General features: G+C 37.4%; 1 protein-coding gene across 10 annotated transcripts in view; it reads left to right on the top strand.

The window, feature by feature from the left end:
- The window catches only part of PTPRM (protein tyrosine phosphatase, receptor type M), a 422,377-nt gene that overhangs the window by 123,188 nt on the left and 284,137 nt on the right, over positions 1-15,052 (top strand). For all 10 annotated transcript variants that reach the window (XM_027676337.1, XM_027676347.1, XM_027676366.1 and 7 more), the window contains exon 3: positions 14,059-14,324. In XM_027676337.1, the coding sequence (XP_027532138.1) occupies positions 14,059-14,324 (266 nt within the window). The remainder of the gene's footprint in view (positions 1-14,058; positions 14,325-15,052) is intronic.

Here is a 15,052-nt window from a genome sequence, read left to right on the forward strand (position 1 = left end):
AAAGAAGCTGGAAGAGTGGACTTCTATTTCAAAACAAGTCAACTTCCAAAGTAACTTTAAATGTGTTCATGGAACCATATCTACCACCAGTTTTTTTCTTTTATTTTTCCATTCCATCTCCAGCTTGGAATCTCAATGCTTCTGTATAGGAGGTATTGTCTAACACACACACCAAGTACACTGAAAAATGGGGACTATATTTTTTTTAATCTTGACTAAGTACTAGAATTGTAGGTATTGTTTGTAATAATAGCTGATTAAAAAAATACCTGGGCTAGAAGTGGAGTTTTTAGTCTGAGTATGTTCTGCCACTAATATGATTTCCTTGGCAAATTATTCCTGGTCTGATCGCAGATAAGTCTTTAGCATTTGGTTCAATGTTTTGTTTAGTTCAAACTTCATCTCTAAAACACTTGAAAATATTCACAAAATTAAGTTATCTGGGCTTCAAAGGATCACAGCAAAAATTCCAGGAGAACGAACTATGGTTGTTGCAAGTTTACTTTTGGTAAATAAAACCAAAATAACATCAGTTTAAATAACTATATTAGGCAGCATAAGAAGGCAACAAGTGAGGTGAGAGAAGAGAAAATAAATGCTACAGTTTCTCCAGTAAAGCCACGTTGCTTGCCTGAAGATGAATTTATATCGCTATGTTTTGTTTTTCCCCTTTTTCACCAAGTTGTAGTCTTAATGAAACACATAGTATTTATTATACTCTAAAGTATAATTGAGTCTACGAGTTATTCACTATAAAATTTTCACTTTTCCTTAATATTTGAATGTAATCTGTTTCATTATGATAATGTTTTATAATAGAAGATTTTTGTCCCATAAAATGCTGTTGAGGTACAGCTTATTTGGTTATATGAAACAGGGTTTGAATGTAACAACAACGAAAGGTCTGTAGTACTTCAGCACTCCGGGCAGCTCATCCAGTTCTGTTGGGGAATACGACCCTGTCGGGAGCCTCCTCTGTCCTCCCAACAGCCAGGCACAGCTTGGCAGGGGCAAGCAGGGCAAGGCATGGCACAGCAGGGCAAGGATGGCGCAGTGGCTCAAATGGCAGCCTAGGTCTCACTGAGGAGACGCCCCTGAAACCTTCAGTGGGGAGTGACACACCTCCGTAGGGGGCACGGAGAAGCATAATGCATCATGAGGGTGCCAGGCTAAACTTATTGCAGAAAAGGGTGAGGTGATAAATAAAAAAAAAAGTTGTTTCAGTTCCCTACTTTTTGTTTGACTGATACACAGTTATATCCAGGGGATTCTGCTACTCTCTCCAGATTTCGGCCTAGAAGCTTTTAAAAGTAAGACAAAGTCAATGAAGGAGAAAAGTGTAGAGCATCTGTCATCTTTTAGTTTGGTTTCTGTTTGATTCTGCTTTATCCTGCAGCATATTTTAAATATATGTAAATATACATTCCCCTTTCACGGCAGTGAAAACACATATTTATCCCTCTTTCCCATTCAGAATCACTCACATGCCCAAATATTTAATTTCTGGATTAAATTCAGGGCTCAAAAAAAAATTTCAAGAGTTTATGTCAGTGTTGTCCAAACTTTTTTGGCTTAAGCACAGATACAAAGCCTTAACTTTTCTTGCAGACCACCAGCCACCCTTAATATAAGATTTATCTGAAAGTACAATACTGAATGGTGCTGAATATGGTTCTTCATAGTTTGTGTTCCCTATGTAATTTGGGAATTGCAAGGCTATTGATAAATGCTTGAATATTGTTCAAAAATAAGTAGTTTCAGGGTTTAAGAGTTACTGAATTGACTAACACTTCCTTCTCTGAGCAAGGGTTAGTTCAGATGCGCTACTACTATGCATATAAATATATCTGCCAATATAATTTTACAGTTTGCAGCTCCTAAGTAGCTGTTTTAACTGCTGTTCTTTGTTGACAAATTAGCTCTCATAAAATCAACTCCAGGATTTCTGTATTACTTGTTTTTTTTTTTAAATTGTGTGTGTCAATACAATGTCATCACAATTAACAATTTTTAAAATAAGCTGTGAAATGTCAGGTTCCTGCAATAGCAGGATATCAGAACTCCAGAAAGCATCATGTAGAAACATTATGCATGTACCTTCTCAATTTTTAATCCTATTGAAGCCAAATTAAGTAAGTGTCTAAGTGCTTTCCTGAATGGTACTTAAGCACATCATTAAGCCCTTGTGTTAATTAGAGTCCTAAGCTTTCCTTTTCGGAAAAAAAACCTTGATCCTGTTGTTCTCTTTAATGACAATCTTAGTTCCTGGGATTGTGAGTCATGGAAACTGGAAGGCTTGTTTCAGGGATGAATCAAGTCCAAATTAATGTTTTTAATGCCTCTCTAGCAGACTAGAACTTGAAAATAAGTACATCAAACAGTATCTTCCATGGGACTGCACAGGAAAAATGCGATATGTAGTTCCATGTGGTAAATATGTTAACTTTATTGTGTATACCACTTAAATGCTTTAGGAATGTTTTCTGATGTATTTAAGGAGGATACAAGTGGAGACTAACTAGGACATTGCAAATAGCCATAGACTTAAAACCAATTCCATCTGTGGCTTGGAAAAAGTCTCTTTAAAAGAATGAAAAGCGAAATTCCCATTTTATCAGTGTGCAGATGGCTTTGGGAAGTCTGCCGGTTGCCACAGTGAAGGAAATTATTGTGTGAATAAACACAGATAAATTGGCAACCTGCACAGTATTCATTCTTTGTGATGTAGTTTGTGATGTAATCCTTTCTAGATAACAGCCTTTAAAGATAGATTGTACTGTAGTAGTTAATATGTCAAAAATAAAATAACCAGGAGTAAGTATTTGTTCTTCCTGCCAAAAAGGCATTTTTTTGCAAAAAGAGTTCTATTTTAGAGGTGATATTTCAAATATATTGAATTAATAGTTTAATATGTTCTTTAAGGAAAGACAACCTTTATGCCTTAAGTATTTTTTTCATTTGTCATGTACTGAAACCCTTCATATAACTTGGACTTTGAATAACAAATACCTCTGTACTTTTTACTTGCTTTAGTATTTGGAAATCAGGTAGGAAAAAACAAATCTGAACTTAAGATATGTCATTCTTCTTTTTGTCATTGCTAAGTGTAACAGGATCCCTAAGAGGAGAAAACCAATGTGGAATGTGGCTTTATATACCAATTTGTAGAAAATCATGTCAGCTGCTTTTGTGGCAAAGGCATAAATACATTACAAAAAAAAAAAAGAGAAAAAGAAGTCCAGAAATTGAGGTGTAATGGGTCTCTAATTCCTGTACAAAGTCCAATTAAGGCAATATTCCAAGCTGATGAGTGCACATACATGCATATATAAATCTTGGTGTAGACTAGTATTAAATTCCATTTTAAATGCAGATTTTGAATTCATGTTAGTGGGGTTTTTTTGTTTGTTTTGTGGTTTCCTTAAGATTGAAGTAACAGCCCCAATTGCAATACTACTCTATCAGTTTTAAAGCTTTGATATTGTTATAATATAGATTGACTAAAGTGTATAACTTAGCCTGTGGAAAGTGCAATAGTTAATCCATTAAGGCTAAAACTGCCTTGTAGTTGCCATGGGGTGCACGCGTACCTCTGTGCTGGTATAACGACGCTTTCCTGTGGGACATGAGCTCAGGAGTAAAGGTCCTGAGCCATCCTGTTGCTCATCAGTGAAACTCAGGCCCTGATGTGCTTAAAATTTTACTCAGCAAGTCTTGTCTAAGGTCTCTGAAGTGTGTCTGTGTAAGAAAAATGCTGTGAATACTAATCTGAAGTAATTTGTAGTTTAACTAGGGAAGAAAGCCCACTACTTGTGTTTTGGAGTTTCAATAAGTGATTCAGTTTAGAAAAACGGGGCATAAAAGTATATTGTAGAGAGGCCACTGTGATTGTAATTATACTGGTGAATTTCTAATTTCTGAGCAAGATTTTTCATGTGGAAGTAGAATTGAGGCGATACATGGCCCACGCTAAGGGAACTTTCAGATGAATGTATTAAACAGATGAGACAAAGATGGCTGCTTCAATTTGAAAGAGTAGGTTAAACATTACATTGTCACCTACTGTAGATATTGGAGTTGTTTTGTTTTGTTTGATAGATACTTTGATGGATAATGTAGATTTCTTATGTTATCTTTCTTCACACTCATGAAACCAGGAGTAGATTACTCCAGTAACAGAAAGACCCTTAAGGCTAATATGCTTCTAAAATTACTGATACGTCAAACAAGATTTTAGAAGGCTCTATATTGTGGGATTTAGTGCCATAGGCAATATAGTAATTTTTTGTTTTATGCCTTACAGGTCTATGGAAAACTGTCAGACATTTGAGTGTAATTGAAAAGATGGATGTTATTTGCATGTGCTTTGTTACTGCAGATACTCATCTGTGCAACACCTTAGTTGCAGTATATACACCTGATAGTATTATGATAACAATTTGCTTTTACCAGTAGTTAGGAAATTAGTAATCTGCGAGATTGGCAGAATGATTTCCAGGAAATACTGTATGCAGCAAGTACAATGACAGCCAGCTTTTAAATTAAAAGTAACTTATTGCTGAGGTGTTCTAAAATTTGGAAGAGTATACCTAGGTATGATCGTTAGTCTAACATTAACCTAGCAACCTGAAGCTGAAGGAAAATAGAATTTCTATAAAGGTTGTAAAGCTCAGTGTCTTTGGGCCTTCAGAAGCTTTTTATATTAACCTCTGTGTTTAACAAACCTTTCAGCCTGTCATTGGGAAGGGAGAAGAGCACCAGTAGCACTTAACCCTGTTCTTGGAGATGGCCCTTTTCAGATAAGGCTAACATGCAGGACCTAGCCATGTTCCCCCCCCTCCTTTCTTATATTTACTTCCCCAAAGCTTTTATCTGAAAGCTAACTGGTTTGCCCCAGGAGCTCCCCTGAAACCTGTTAAAGCTGATTTCTGCTTATCTCCTGAGTATTGTTTGTTAAATGCTGAATTGCGTGGTTGAATGGTTTACAAAAATAATGACTAATGTTATTGGTGGTGCAGCAAAGAGAATGTGCTTAGAACAGAAGGGAGACTTTCTGGGCGGCAGCAGTAATTGTTAGCATGTGCTGGTTAGTTTTAAAGATACTTATCCTCAGTGACAGAACAACTGTCTCATGCTTTGAATGCCAAGTTATAATAAAATGCAAGTTGATAGGGTAAGCGACTCACTAGAAAACACAGCTTGCCATTTTGTTTGCTGCTCTCACTGCATTTGCAGCTGTTAATGTGGGGACCAAAGGCAGGAGTAAAGTTGGTTTGGGGGGGGGCAAGCTTGGGAGAAATAGAGGGATAAAGGGATAAAACAGTCTTATCATGTGTATGTATGTGACCGCTCAGTATGCTGATGCATACATCAGTATGCCTGATGCTTGATCACCGCAATCTGTCCTGAGTTCTTATTAAATCCTATTTCTCACCATCTTGTGCATGGATGTGCTCTGATCTTCAGTGTGTATGTGAATGCTCATAAACTTCAAACCAGGCTAACCAGGGAGTAGTAGAAGGGATTTGAGTGCCAGCAGCTGGTGTGAGACCCTGGAAGTTGCGGCCTTTTGGGTGTGGGGGCCAGCCCCTGGGGAGGAGCAGGGTGTGGGTTCCTCTAGCAGGGTCAGATTCCCCTTGCCTGGAGAAGAGGTACAGGGTGGGGCTGTCCATGCTGTTTGTGTGAGTGCTCTGTTAGTTTAGACGGATGCTGGTAAAGGCACTTTTTTCTATCTGTATTTGATCTGTGAGGCCATCTCTCTCTCTGTGTGTATATGTCTGTCTGCCTGTGTTGGGAAACCTCACCACCAGATGGATCTGGGGACATGGAACTGCAGGAGCCCTGTACCCATCAGGCTGGAACACTCATCCTGGGCCCTGAGGGTATCCTCGATTCGGCTGCTCAGACACTTCGTGGGGTTTTTGCCAGTGTTTTTTATAATTCCATTTTTACTTAGAGAAAATTTTACATCTGTTTTTATGTCCTTGTTAAAGAAGCTAAATAGCGTCTGGTTTAACAGTGATGCAAAGAATCCTACTTGTAGAACCTCATCCCATGTTTCCTGGAATTTCTTCATTAACAGTTGTTTCAGTTACTCAGGTTTTAATATGATGTGTTCTGTTATGCTGCTCAGTTTGTTTACTGTGTTAAGCACTTCACAGAAGTCTTTTATATCTTTAGCTGCTGTCTTTTCCAGTAGTACTTGCAGTCCCCTCCAGGTGTAAACCCAAGGGTTGTTTTTTTTTTTTTTTTTAGCAAGGCCCATTTGTTTGTTACAATGTTGATTGTTACTATTTCTGTTCCTATTCTTCAATTCTTTGTATACTGTATCCTGTATTTTGACTTCCCTTATTTTTGTTCGGGGTAGGCTTAGCAGATGTGTCTGGCAGACCTCTTCAGTCTCACTGCAGGTACGCAGGCTAAACAATCAACTAGTGGAGCTGTGCCCTATTAGGAACGAACAAGGCAAGGAAACATCTGTGAGTGTAGCCTCAGAGGCAGGGAGAGAGCCTTTGTGCTGAACAAGTTTTATTCTGTTGGTGACGTTGGAAACTTCATCTCATTTCCTTGAAAACAGAAGAAATATGCAAAAATTTTTTCGTGCACATACTATCATTCTGTGTGTGACAATGAGGTAATGGTTCAAGGTGTCTTTTAAAATTATTTTTTATGTATGTTATATGCTGTCGTAAGTCCATGGTTGGTAACCGCATGCTTTTTAGTTAGGAGAAGTTCTCAGGAGAGAAGAGGATTCCTTCTTTGAGAGCACGTGGCCATGGGAAAAGTTTTTGCATGGAAGAACAGGGCAGGCAGAAATATATGTGCTGACTGGAGACCTCGCACCTGGGAGGTTTTCTGAAAGTAACAGAGAAGAGACACAAAACTAGGCCAGAGATGATGAGAAGAGGGAAGATTTTTCTGTTGACGCAGAGGAGAACAAATAGAGTTTGTTGAATCCATAAAGGCTATTGAAGGTTGCTACTGTACAGAGCAGGTCTGGAGGAAAAGGGTCCTTGTTGCAAAGGCGTGGGCAGAAAAGGTATTTGTTTTCAAATGGCTGTATTTTACCACTCTCTCTCAAAAGAATCTGGGTTTTCAGACGGAAGACAGTTTGTTCAAGTTATGTTCTAATAAAACATCACTTCTTCAAAGCCCTTTTGGTATTTTTTGGTGTGTTCACTTTAAAGGAAAGGTGCAGACAGATCTGTCTCAAAGCTGTGGCATGTTTGAGATCCAGTCATAGCATAAAACTTAAAAAATGTCATAGCTGGGGAAATATATTAGGTCACCTTTAAGAAGTCCCGCTGACTGCATCATGAGGACTCTTGAGAGATTTGAAGAAGACTTGCAACCTTCTGTGGGAAGCTCTCTGTTGTGAGTGAACTGATAAATCAGTTCACAGTTTTAGCATTTTGTAGCACAGTTCTCACTGGCTGTAGAAGATAGTGATAGAGCTGCCAGAGCATATTGGGATAGGCCAAATGTGGGATGACAGAAATTAAAGCAAAGAAGAAAGTTGTCCTGCACCAACCTTATCTCTTTGAAGCCCAGAAGGAGCACAGTTCTTTTAAAAGTGGAAAACTCTCCCAAGAAGTTGTACACCTTGGCTGATTATCTGCCTGTGGATTTTCTGAGTGATTAGGGCTGGTAGGGAAACCCTCCACCTGTGATGGTACTGCCTTACTGCATCTAAGGTGGCTCTCCAGGGACCAGAGGAGTAGCACAACTCCTTGGAGATTTCATAGCCCACACTGCACATGACCCGCCTTATCAGACAGAGGGAGAGTTACTTTGTAGCTGCATTAACCTTGAATTCAGGCTAGTCAGGTTTCCTGTTACCAAAAACAAACAAACAAACAAACAAAACAAACAAAAATTAAATCTTTCCAGTTGTGTTCATGAGTGGAACTGCAGTTCAAATGTGATCCCTTTTCCCCACCCTTCAGCATTAACTAATCTTTGTTCCAAATCAACATTCTAGTCTTTTTCCAACCTAAACGATTCTATGATACTAGGACTTTGGAAAGATCCACATTGTCCTCTTGATTTTAATTACTTTCAATTAATTTCAGTTAATTGTTTCCAGTATATACCTGCTCCCTGCTGTAGAATACTCAGCCTGAATTTGACTGTTCCAGATCTGGGGAGATGCTTCTGGAAGCTTTGTGTTTAAAAGTCTCTCTGGGTCTGGGTCTGCCTGTTCTGAAGTCTTTTCTCACTTTGATTTCTGTTTTTCCTAAAATGCAATGATTGCATCAGAATTTGAATCTGAAACTTGAGACAAATCTCTCAGGATTTATGCACATGCAGTTGTTTTCTCCTAGAGCTTGTGAACTTGTGTCTGTGTGGACCTACTATACTTTGCTTGCTTTTGCAAAGAGGTAATATTAGTTATATAAGAAGTAGCCTTCAAAAATGTCAGTGCAGTGTTTGTAAACATAATAGTCATGATAAAAACACTAAAAAGATTACAGGGTGAGTAGTCAAAATCATTAAATATTGAAAAGACTTGAAAAAACAAGCAGTATTCATCAAAAAGCAGGTTTTTTATTACTGGCTATTACTGGAAAATATGTGATTTCATGTTTGAGCTTGATCAAAGCAATATCTAACAAAAAATGGGAGATGTATCTGTGCATATGAGATGAGGAAAAATTTTAAGAATTGAATTTGGTAAAAGAATTATTAGGCTTATTAGTCTTATTAGTTTTGGTAAAACAATGATGGCATTATGAGTAGAAGTGAATTAATCTTTTCAAATGATATGCAGGACTTATGATGGAATAGTTTAATGGATTTTTTTTTTTCAAGAGTTTGAATAGTTGCAAATTTGGAAGATAAACAACTTGAAAGTTGAGATTAATGACGTTTTTAGGATGGGTTATAAATAATGATTAAATTTATCACATTAAATTTAATATGAGTAAATATTGCTCAAAAGAAGACTAAAAATTCACCTGAGACAATACTGCTTTGTAAGTTAATGAGCAGAACTGATGGATGTTAGCTGAGGCACTGAAGGGAAGACTCTCAACTGGCACATCTCATTATGCCAATTCAGGGGTGTAAGTGGCACTGATGTTTGTGTGCACATACCAATTGGGTGATGTCATTTGAATGAAAGTTCCAGCTTCTTTAGGTAGTCATGCTTTGAGAGCTTTCTCAAATTACAGCAGCCCCATACTTTGCAAATTTTACCTGAAAATATATTTTCTTTTATCTATAAAATCAGTAAATAGTATGAAAAAATACTGAAGACAAAAATTCTTCTGTTCCAAGCCTTGGGAGTTGAAGTGCAAGGTGGGCTGATATTGAATTCAGGTCTTCTGCTTTCTGCAATACTTGCAAAGTGGTCTGGTATACATGTTTATGAAATACAATAAGTAAAAGAACATACATATTGACTTTCCCTTGTCTGAAAGTGGTGACCATTACATTTGAGCCTGACAATTCGTCTGCTTATGCACAGCGGTTCCAGGGTTTTAAACAGTCCCATGCTTAATCTTGGACACTGACAGTAGTCACAATCCCTTGTGAGTGATGGCAGTAGTATTGGCTGGCATTTAGGGAATGAGGTTTTGTTAATAAAAGGTAACTCTCTGTACGTACCTTCCAACTCAAGCCTTTCTGTGATTCTATGAACTGTCCAGTCACAGCATTTTTGATACCTTTCTGCACCCTAAGTGTGCTCTTTCAGGAAAGCAATACATAGAATATCTGTTCTTAAAATCAGACTGTCTGCATTCCATCATTTAGCACATTTTTCAAATATTGAGAGTCAAAAGCAACCAGTCCTGATGCGTAGATAAGTTAAATACCAGTAATTTTTTACTTATATTTATTAGTAAAACTAATAATTTGTCCTCAACCGTGTATAAGAGTAGTGAAAAATCAACAAAGTAGCTCTCTTTGCTCACTAGTGACATTTTCTTCATGCATGAAAAATGATACTGCATTCAATTTCATTGCATTTGACACTCCCAATATAAAAAGTGTATCTTAACAAGGTGGAAACTTGCAGAAGTGACTGGAAAAATCTCTCTTGTGCCATTCCCATCATTTTTTGTAGGACAGTACGTTGCTTTTCCACTTCTCAGATTTTCTTTTTTAAACAAATTATTTTTTTTCAGTTCTTTTGTCATACTTGTGTCTTTTGGGCATCTGTTTGTGTCTAATATTTCATTTTCCTTTATGCTTACTTCACATAAAATTTCCATTTATGCTGATGAGAATAACCAGGATATTCTATTGCCCATTTACTCTGGAGTAACTCTATATTTTAATTTTTCAAGTATTGCATCTTCTTATAATTAATATTTTAATGAACCAAATATTTGCTGAATTAGTGCTGAAACATTTTGCAATAAGGAGCTGTAAACAACAACAGCAACTTTAGGAAATTCATTGCTTTCTTGATTTAAACTCCCTGGCAAAAATTGTGAAATATGGGTGATTCAGCAAGTTTGTGGACTAAAGAAGCCTAAATTTAATGGATGTTGAGCACCATCAGCTGCCTTAGGTGTTATCCTCGGTTAGATTTCAGTGTTAATTTCAAACTATCAAGATGCATGTAATGCCTAAACATAGACCTAAGCACTGAACCAAAGTAAAACCCATTTAAACATTTTGACTGAAGAAATTATCATAATCCATGTGTTTAAACATGAAAGTACATCTAAAGAAACTAGTAATTTTAAAAAGGAAGATGTTTATAGTAGTATGTATGCTTGTTCTCCTTATGAATGACTATAATTTTATGTATGTTCTTGTTGAATCCTTGTTTCCTGATAGGTAACTGTTTCCTAGTAGATATATCAGTGAAGAGTTGCAGTTATTTTTTTGTGTGTATTTGTTATGTCACCAAATATGTGATATGCAATTCTGGAAAACTGATCCACTGTGAGAAAGTATGCCATGGATTTTTTTGTTGGTTTTTGGTCTGTTTGGTTTTTGTGTTTTTTTTCATGGCCAAGAACTGTCCCCTTCCCCCCCCCTTTTTTTGTGTCAAAATTTAGTGTTTATTTGTGTACTGAGTTTATCCGTATGCTTTTGATGTATATAATCCTCTGGCATAGTAGTATTCATTAATCTAACAGAGGACAGTAGTGAAAGTTGAAAATTTCAACATGGCTTAACATCGAAGATAAGTTGTCTTGGTTTGAAAAAAAATGTAAGAAAGATTTTACTGCGTTCAATTTACTTTTTGTAAAGCCACTTTGTGGCTTTAAGTAATATATATGTATATATAATGGTTAGAACTAGATGATCTTTAGGGTGCCTTCTAACCCAAACCATTCTATGATTATATGATGGTGATTATGGCATTTCATTTTAATACACATTAGTTTTTGTTTTTTTTTTTCTTGTGGGAAGATCCATAGTTAAAGCTAGGTGTAGAAGCTAAGTTGATCTTTATCAAAATTTACATACCTGGAAAAACTGGTATTGTCAAATCAAATACTGAATTATGTCATGTGGCAGCCTTTCAAAGACAAGGGTTAAGGCATCAGCTGGGAGCTTCCATGAAATTTATTATCTGCCTTCTCTTTTTGCTTGACCTCAGTGAAACCCACACAGTGTTGATGGCTTACACCTGAACTTAGATTTGCCCATATGCTGCTGGTGGTGTGTACCTGGGACTTCTTGTGTGCGTTTCATGTTCATCTGGCCCACTGGAAGAAGACACCTAAGCATTTATATTCAAAAAAGCACTGCTAGCCAGTCTAGGTAGACAGAGCACATTCTTGTACCTACAGCAAAGGATGCAATTTAAAAAATGAGTAATGTTGTAGATGTATCTATAATCAGTTTTTGGTTATTGGTTAGCTTGAAATGTCTCTGCATTAAGCAGGCTGACTTTACATAGCTTAATCTACAGACACTTCGGGATTTCATTGTCGTGCGCACAAGGTGTGACCCTTGCTTGGTGCAAGAAGTCTGCTCTCTTATGAAGCCAGAAGCAGGCTCTTACAGTACAATGTTCCTGGATCCATCATCTAGATTCCTACTTGCTCGAGGAAAGTTTTCCTTAAATTTTGTCTAGAAGATATGTTTAGGCCACAGTAGAAGTTACTATGTTTGATACAGCAAGATATTACAAGTTATTTAATTGACTCTAGGTTTAGAAGACCACACTAGATGGCTGAATGTCCTTTGGTTTTCAGCTTTAAAAGTTCTACAGGTGAAGCTGGTGCTCCAGTTGCACTGGAACACAGGAGACTTCAGCTTTTGACAGCATTAGTTGGTGAGACTTGCACAAGTGGGAAATCAAATTGCCCCAAAAAATCTCGATGATGTGATTTACCTGTCATGACACTGCCAAGTGTCTTATTTCCTGAGATTCAGATGATAGTTCAGTCAAACAATTAAAAGGATGTATTTACATCCTACTCCTTTCATGAACTAGGAAGAGCTTACCAGATACATTTTAGCAGAAACCCTAAAAGAGCACATCTCAGTGACACATTGAAAATCATGTTATATTTTTCTAATGTCTATATAGCCATTCAAATTCTTTAGTTTCACATCTTTTCTGTAACATGATTATTTTGAAGGTACACTTCAATGAAACGCATTAATAGGCATTGAAAAACAGAGCATAAATCGACTAGCTGCTCATGTGAGGGTTGCTTGAATGTAATTTTATGTGAATACTTTTACATTTCTTGTCATTTGTTGTTTTAAGCTGTGACAGTAATATAAAATTCATACCAACATGCCTTTTTTAACCTATAAAGCTTGGTAGTTTGCTTGTATTTTAATTTGTTCATTCTGTTGTCAGCTTTTGAGTATGGGAGACAATTGTCACACTTAGTCAAGTAGATAACTTGTGATTAGCTAGAGTAAGGCTAAGAAATTGAGAACATTTTGGATAGACTCCGTCTGTGTCATACACTGCATCCTACCATCTGAACACATATAATTCTCTTAAATTTCATTACATCTCCTGTGGTGGATTGACCCTGGCTGGATGCCAAGTGCCCTCCCATTAGTCCTGGTCTCAACTTCATTCCTGATTTTCTCTCTCTCCTCCCTCCCAGCAGTGCAGGGGGACAGGAAATGAAGTCTGTGATAAGTTCATCACACATTGTCACTGCCAATCCTTCCTCCTCAGAAGGAGGACTCCTCACAGTCTACTCCTGCTCTGGAGTGGGGTCCCTCCCACAGGGTGCAGTCCTACAGGCACAGACAGCGTGGGTCCTCCACTGGTTCCAAGTCCTGATAGTAAACCTGCTCCAGTGTGGACTTCCCATGAAGTCACAGCCTCCTTCAGGCATCCAGCTGCTCTGGCATGGGATCCTCCATGGGCTGCAGGTGGATATCTACTCCATCCATAGACTCCTTAGGCTGCCTCACCATGGTCTGCACCGTGGGCTGCTGAGGGATCTCTGCTCTGGTGCCTGGAGCACCAGCTCCCTCCCCCTCCTTCTTCACTGACCTTGGTGTCTGCAGGGTTGTTTCTCTTACGTATTCTCACTCCTTTCTTTAGCTGCAATTCTGCAATTTTCTTTTTTCCCACCTAATTATGTTATCACAGAGGCACTACTGCCATCGCTGATTGGCTCACCCTTAGCCAGCGGTGATCCATCTTGGAGCCAACTGGCATTGGCTCTGCTGGACACGGAGGGAAGCTTCTCACAGCTTCTCAGAGAAGCGATCTCTGTAGTTCCCCCTCACCAAAACCTTGCCAGGCAAACCCAATAAAGACTTGCATATAGAAACACTCAGGTAGTTAAGACCTACAGTTGATTCTGTACTAACATTCTAGATTTAGCACAGTGCAGATCATTTCAATGTTTGGTTTTTTCTGTCTCTTTCTTTCTACAACTGTAGGATAAGGATTGCAATATCTACTAGTTTTGCAAAAGAATCTTGAGATGCTCCAAAAGTAATTTGAGATTAAATACCTACTGAGTACAAATTACTGTTATGTTAATGGAAGCAAAGCAAAATGGATGAATTATTATTTTATTAATGGTGCTTTAGTTAGAGATCACCATATTAGGAAGAGAAAAATAAAATAAAGAAAAAATTGAACCAGTGACTTTGTTTTTGCAGGTTCTTTCATGTTGGTTAATACATCTGGGAGATTTGCGGGACAGAAAGCTCACCTCCTGATGCCCCATCTGAAAGAAAATGATACACATTGTATTGATTTCCACTATTATGTTTCAAGCAAGAGTGGATCTAGCCCTGGCACTTTGAATATATATGTGAAGGTTAATGATGGTCCTATTGGTAACCCGGTCTGGAACACATCTATCACTGGTGCTTGGAACAGAACAGAACTGGCAATTAGCACTTTCTGGCCCAATTATTATCAGGTATGTTTTACTTTTTATGAAATTTTTTTTCTCATAATAGTCACCTGGTTCTTATTTTGATTTAAAGTCAAAATTATAATTACCTTTTAGTATGTCTAGTTGATATTTATGTTAATTACTTTTTTTTACATGATGCTAAATGTTTGTTTTTACATACATATGACTGTGTTTATATATTTATATATATTTATAGATGTGTATGAAGTGCATGCACACTCATGTGCTTTAAATGTGGATGAACTTATTATGTTGAAACAATTTAGAAATTTTGCCATTGATTTCAGTCAATTACCTCTGTTTCTCTGTAATAAATTCACTCATTCTTTCAGTTCATTAGGGATGCTGGAATTGAATGCCAATAATTTTATTACAGTAGAATCTTCAAGTTTGATTTAGATCAGCAATACTTGTTTCTTTAAAACCAGTCGAATCCTTTGAAAATTCAGTTTAAGTGTTTGCTCTGAATGTTATATCCATTTGTTCTGTCCACTAGTAAACATATATATAATAGTAGCTGTCATAGGAATGGAGTTCTGATTGCATCCTAGAAATTTAGGGAGAATTTCACTTGACAGTTCCTTAGGGTGCTGCTTTTCTGTAGGAAGGTTTACAGATTGTACTGTTATTTACTGTTGTGTAGTAGTTCAACAGTTTTTCTCCTTCTTCCCATGAAAGTATAGTCTGTGTCTGCACAAACAAGTAATGTGGTGTAATAAGAGCAGACCAGT

The sequence above is a fragment of the Neopelma chrysocephalum genome, unplaced genomic scaffold (assembly GCF_003984885.1).
Source record: "Neopelma chrysocephalum unplaced genomic scaffold, ASM398488v2 Primary Assembly neopelma1_22, whole genome shotgun sequence".
NCBI classification, from domain to species: Eukaryota; Metazoa; Chordata; class Aves; order Passeriformes; family Pipridae; genus Neopelma; species Neopelma chrysocephalum.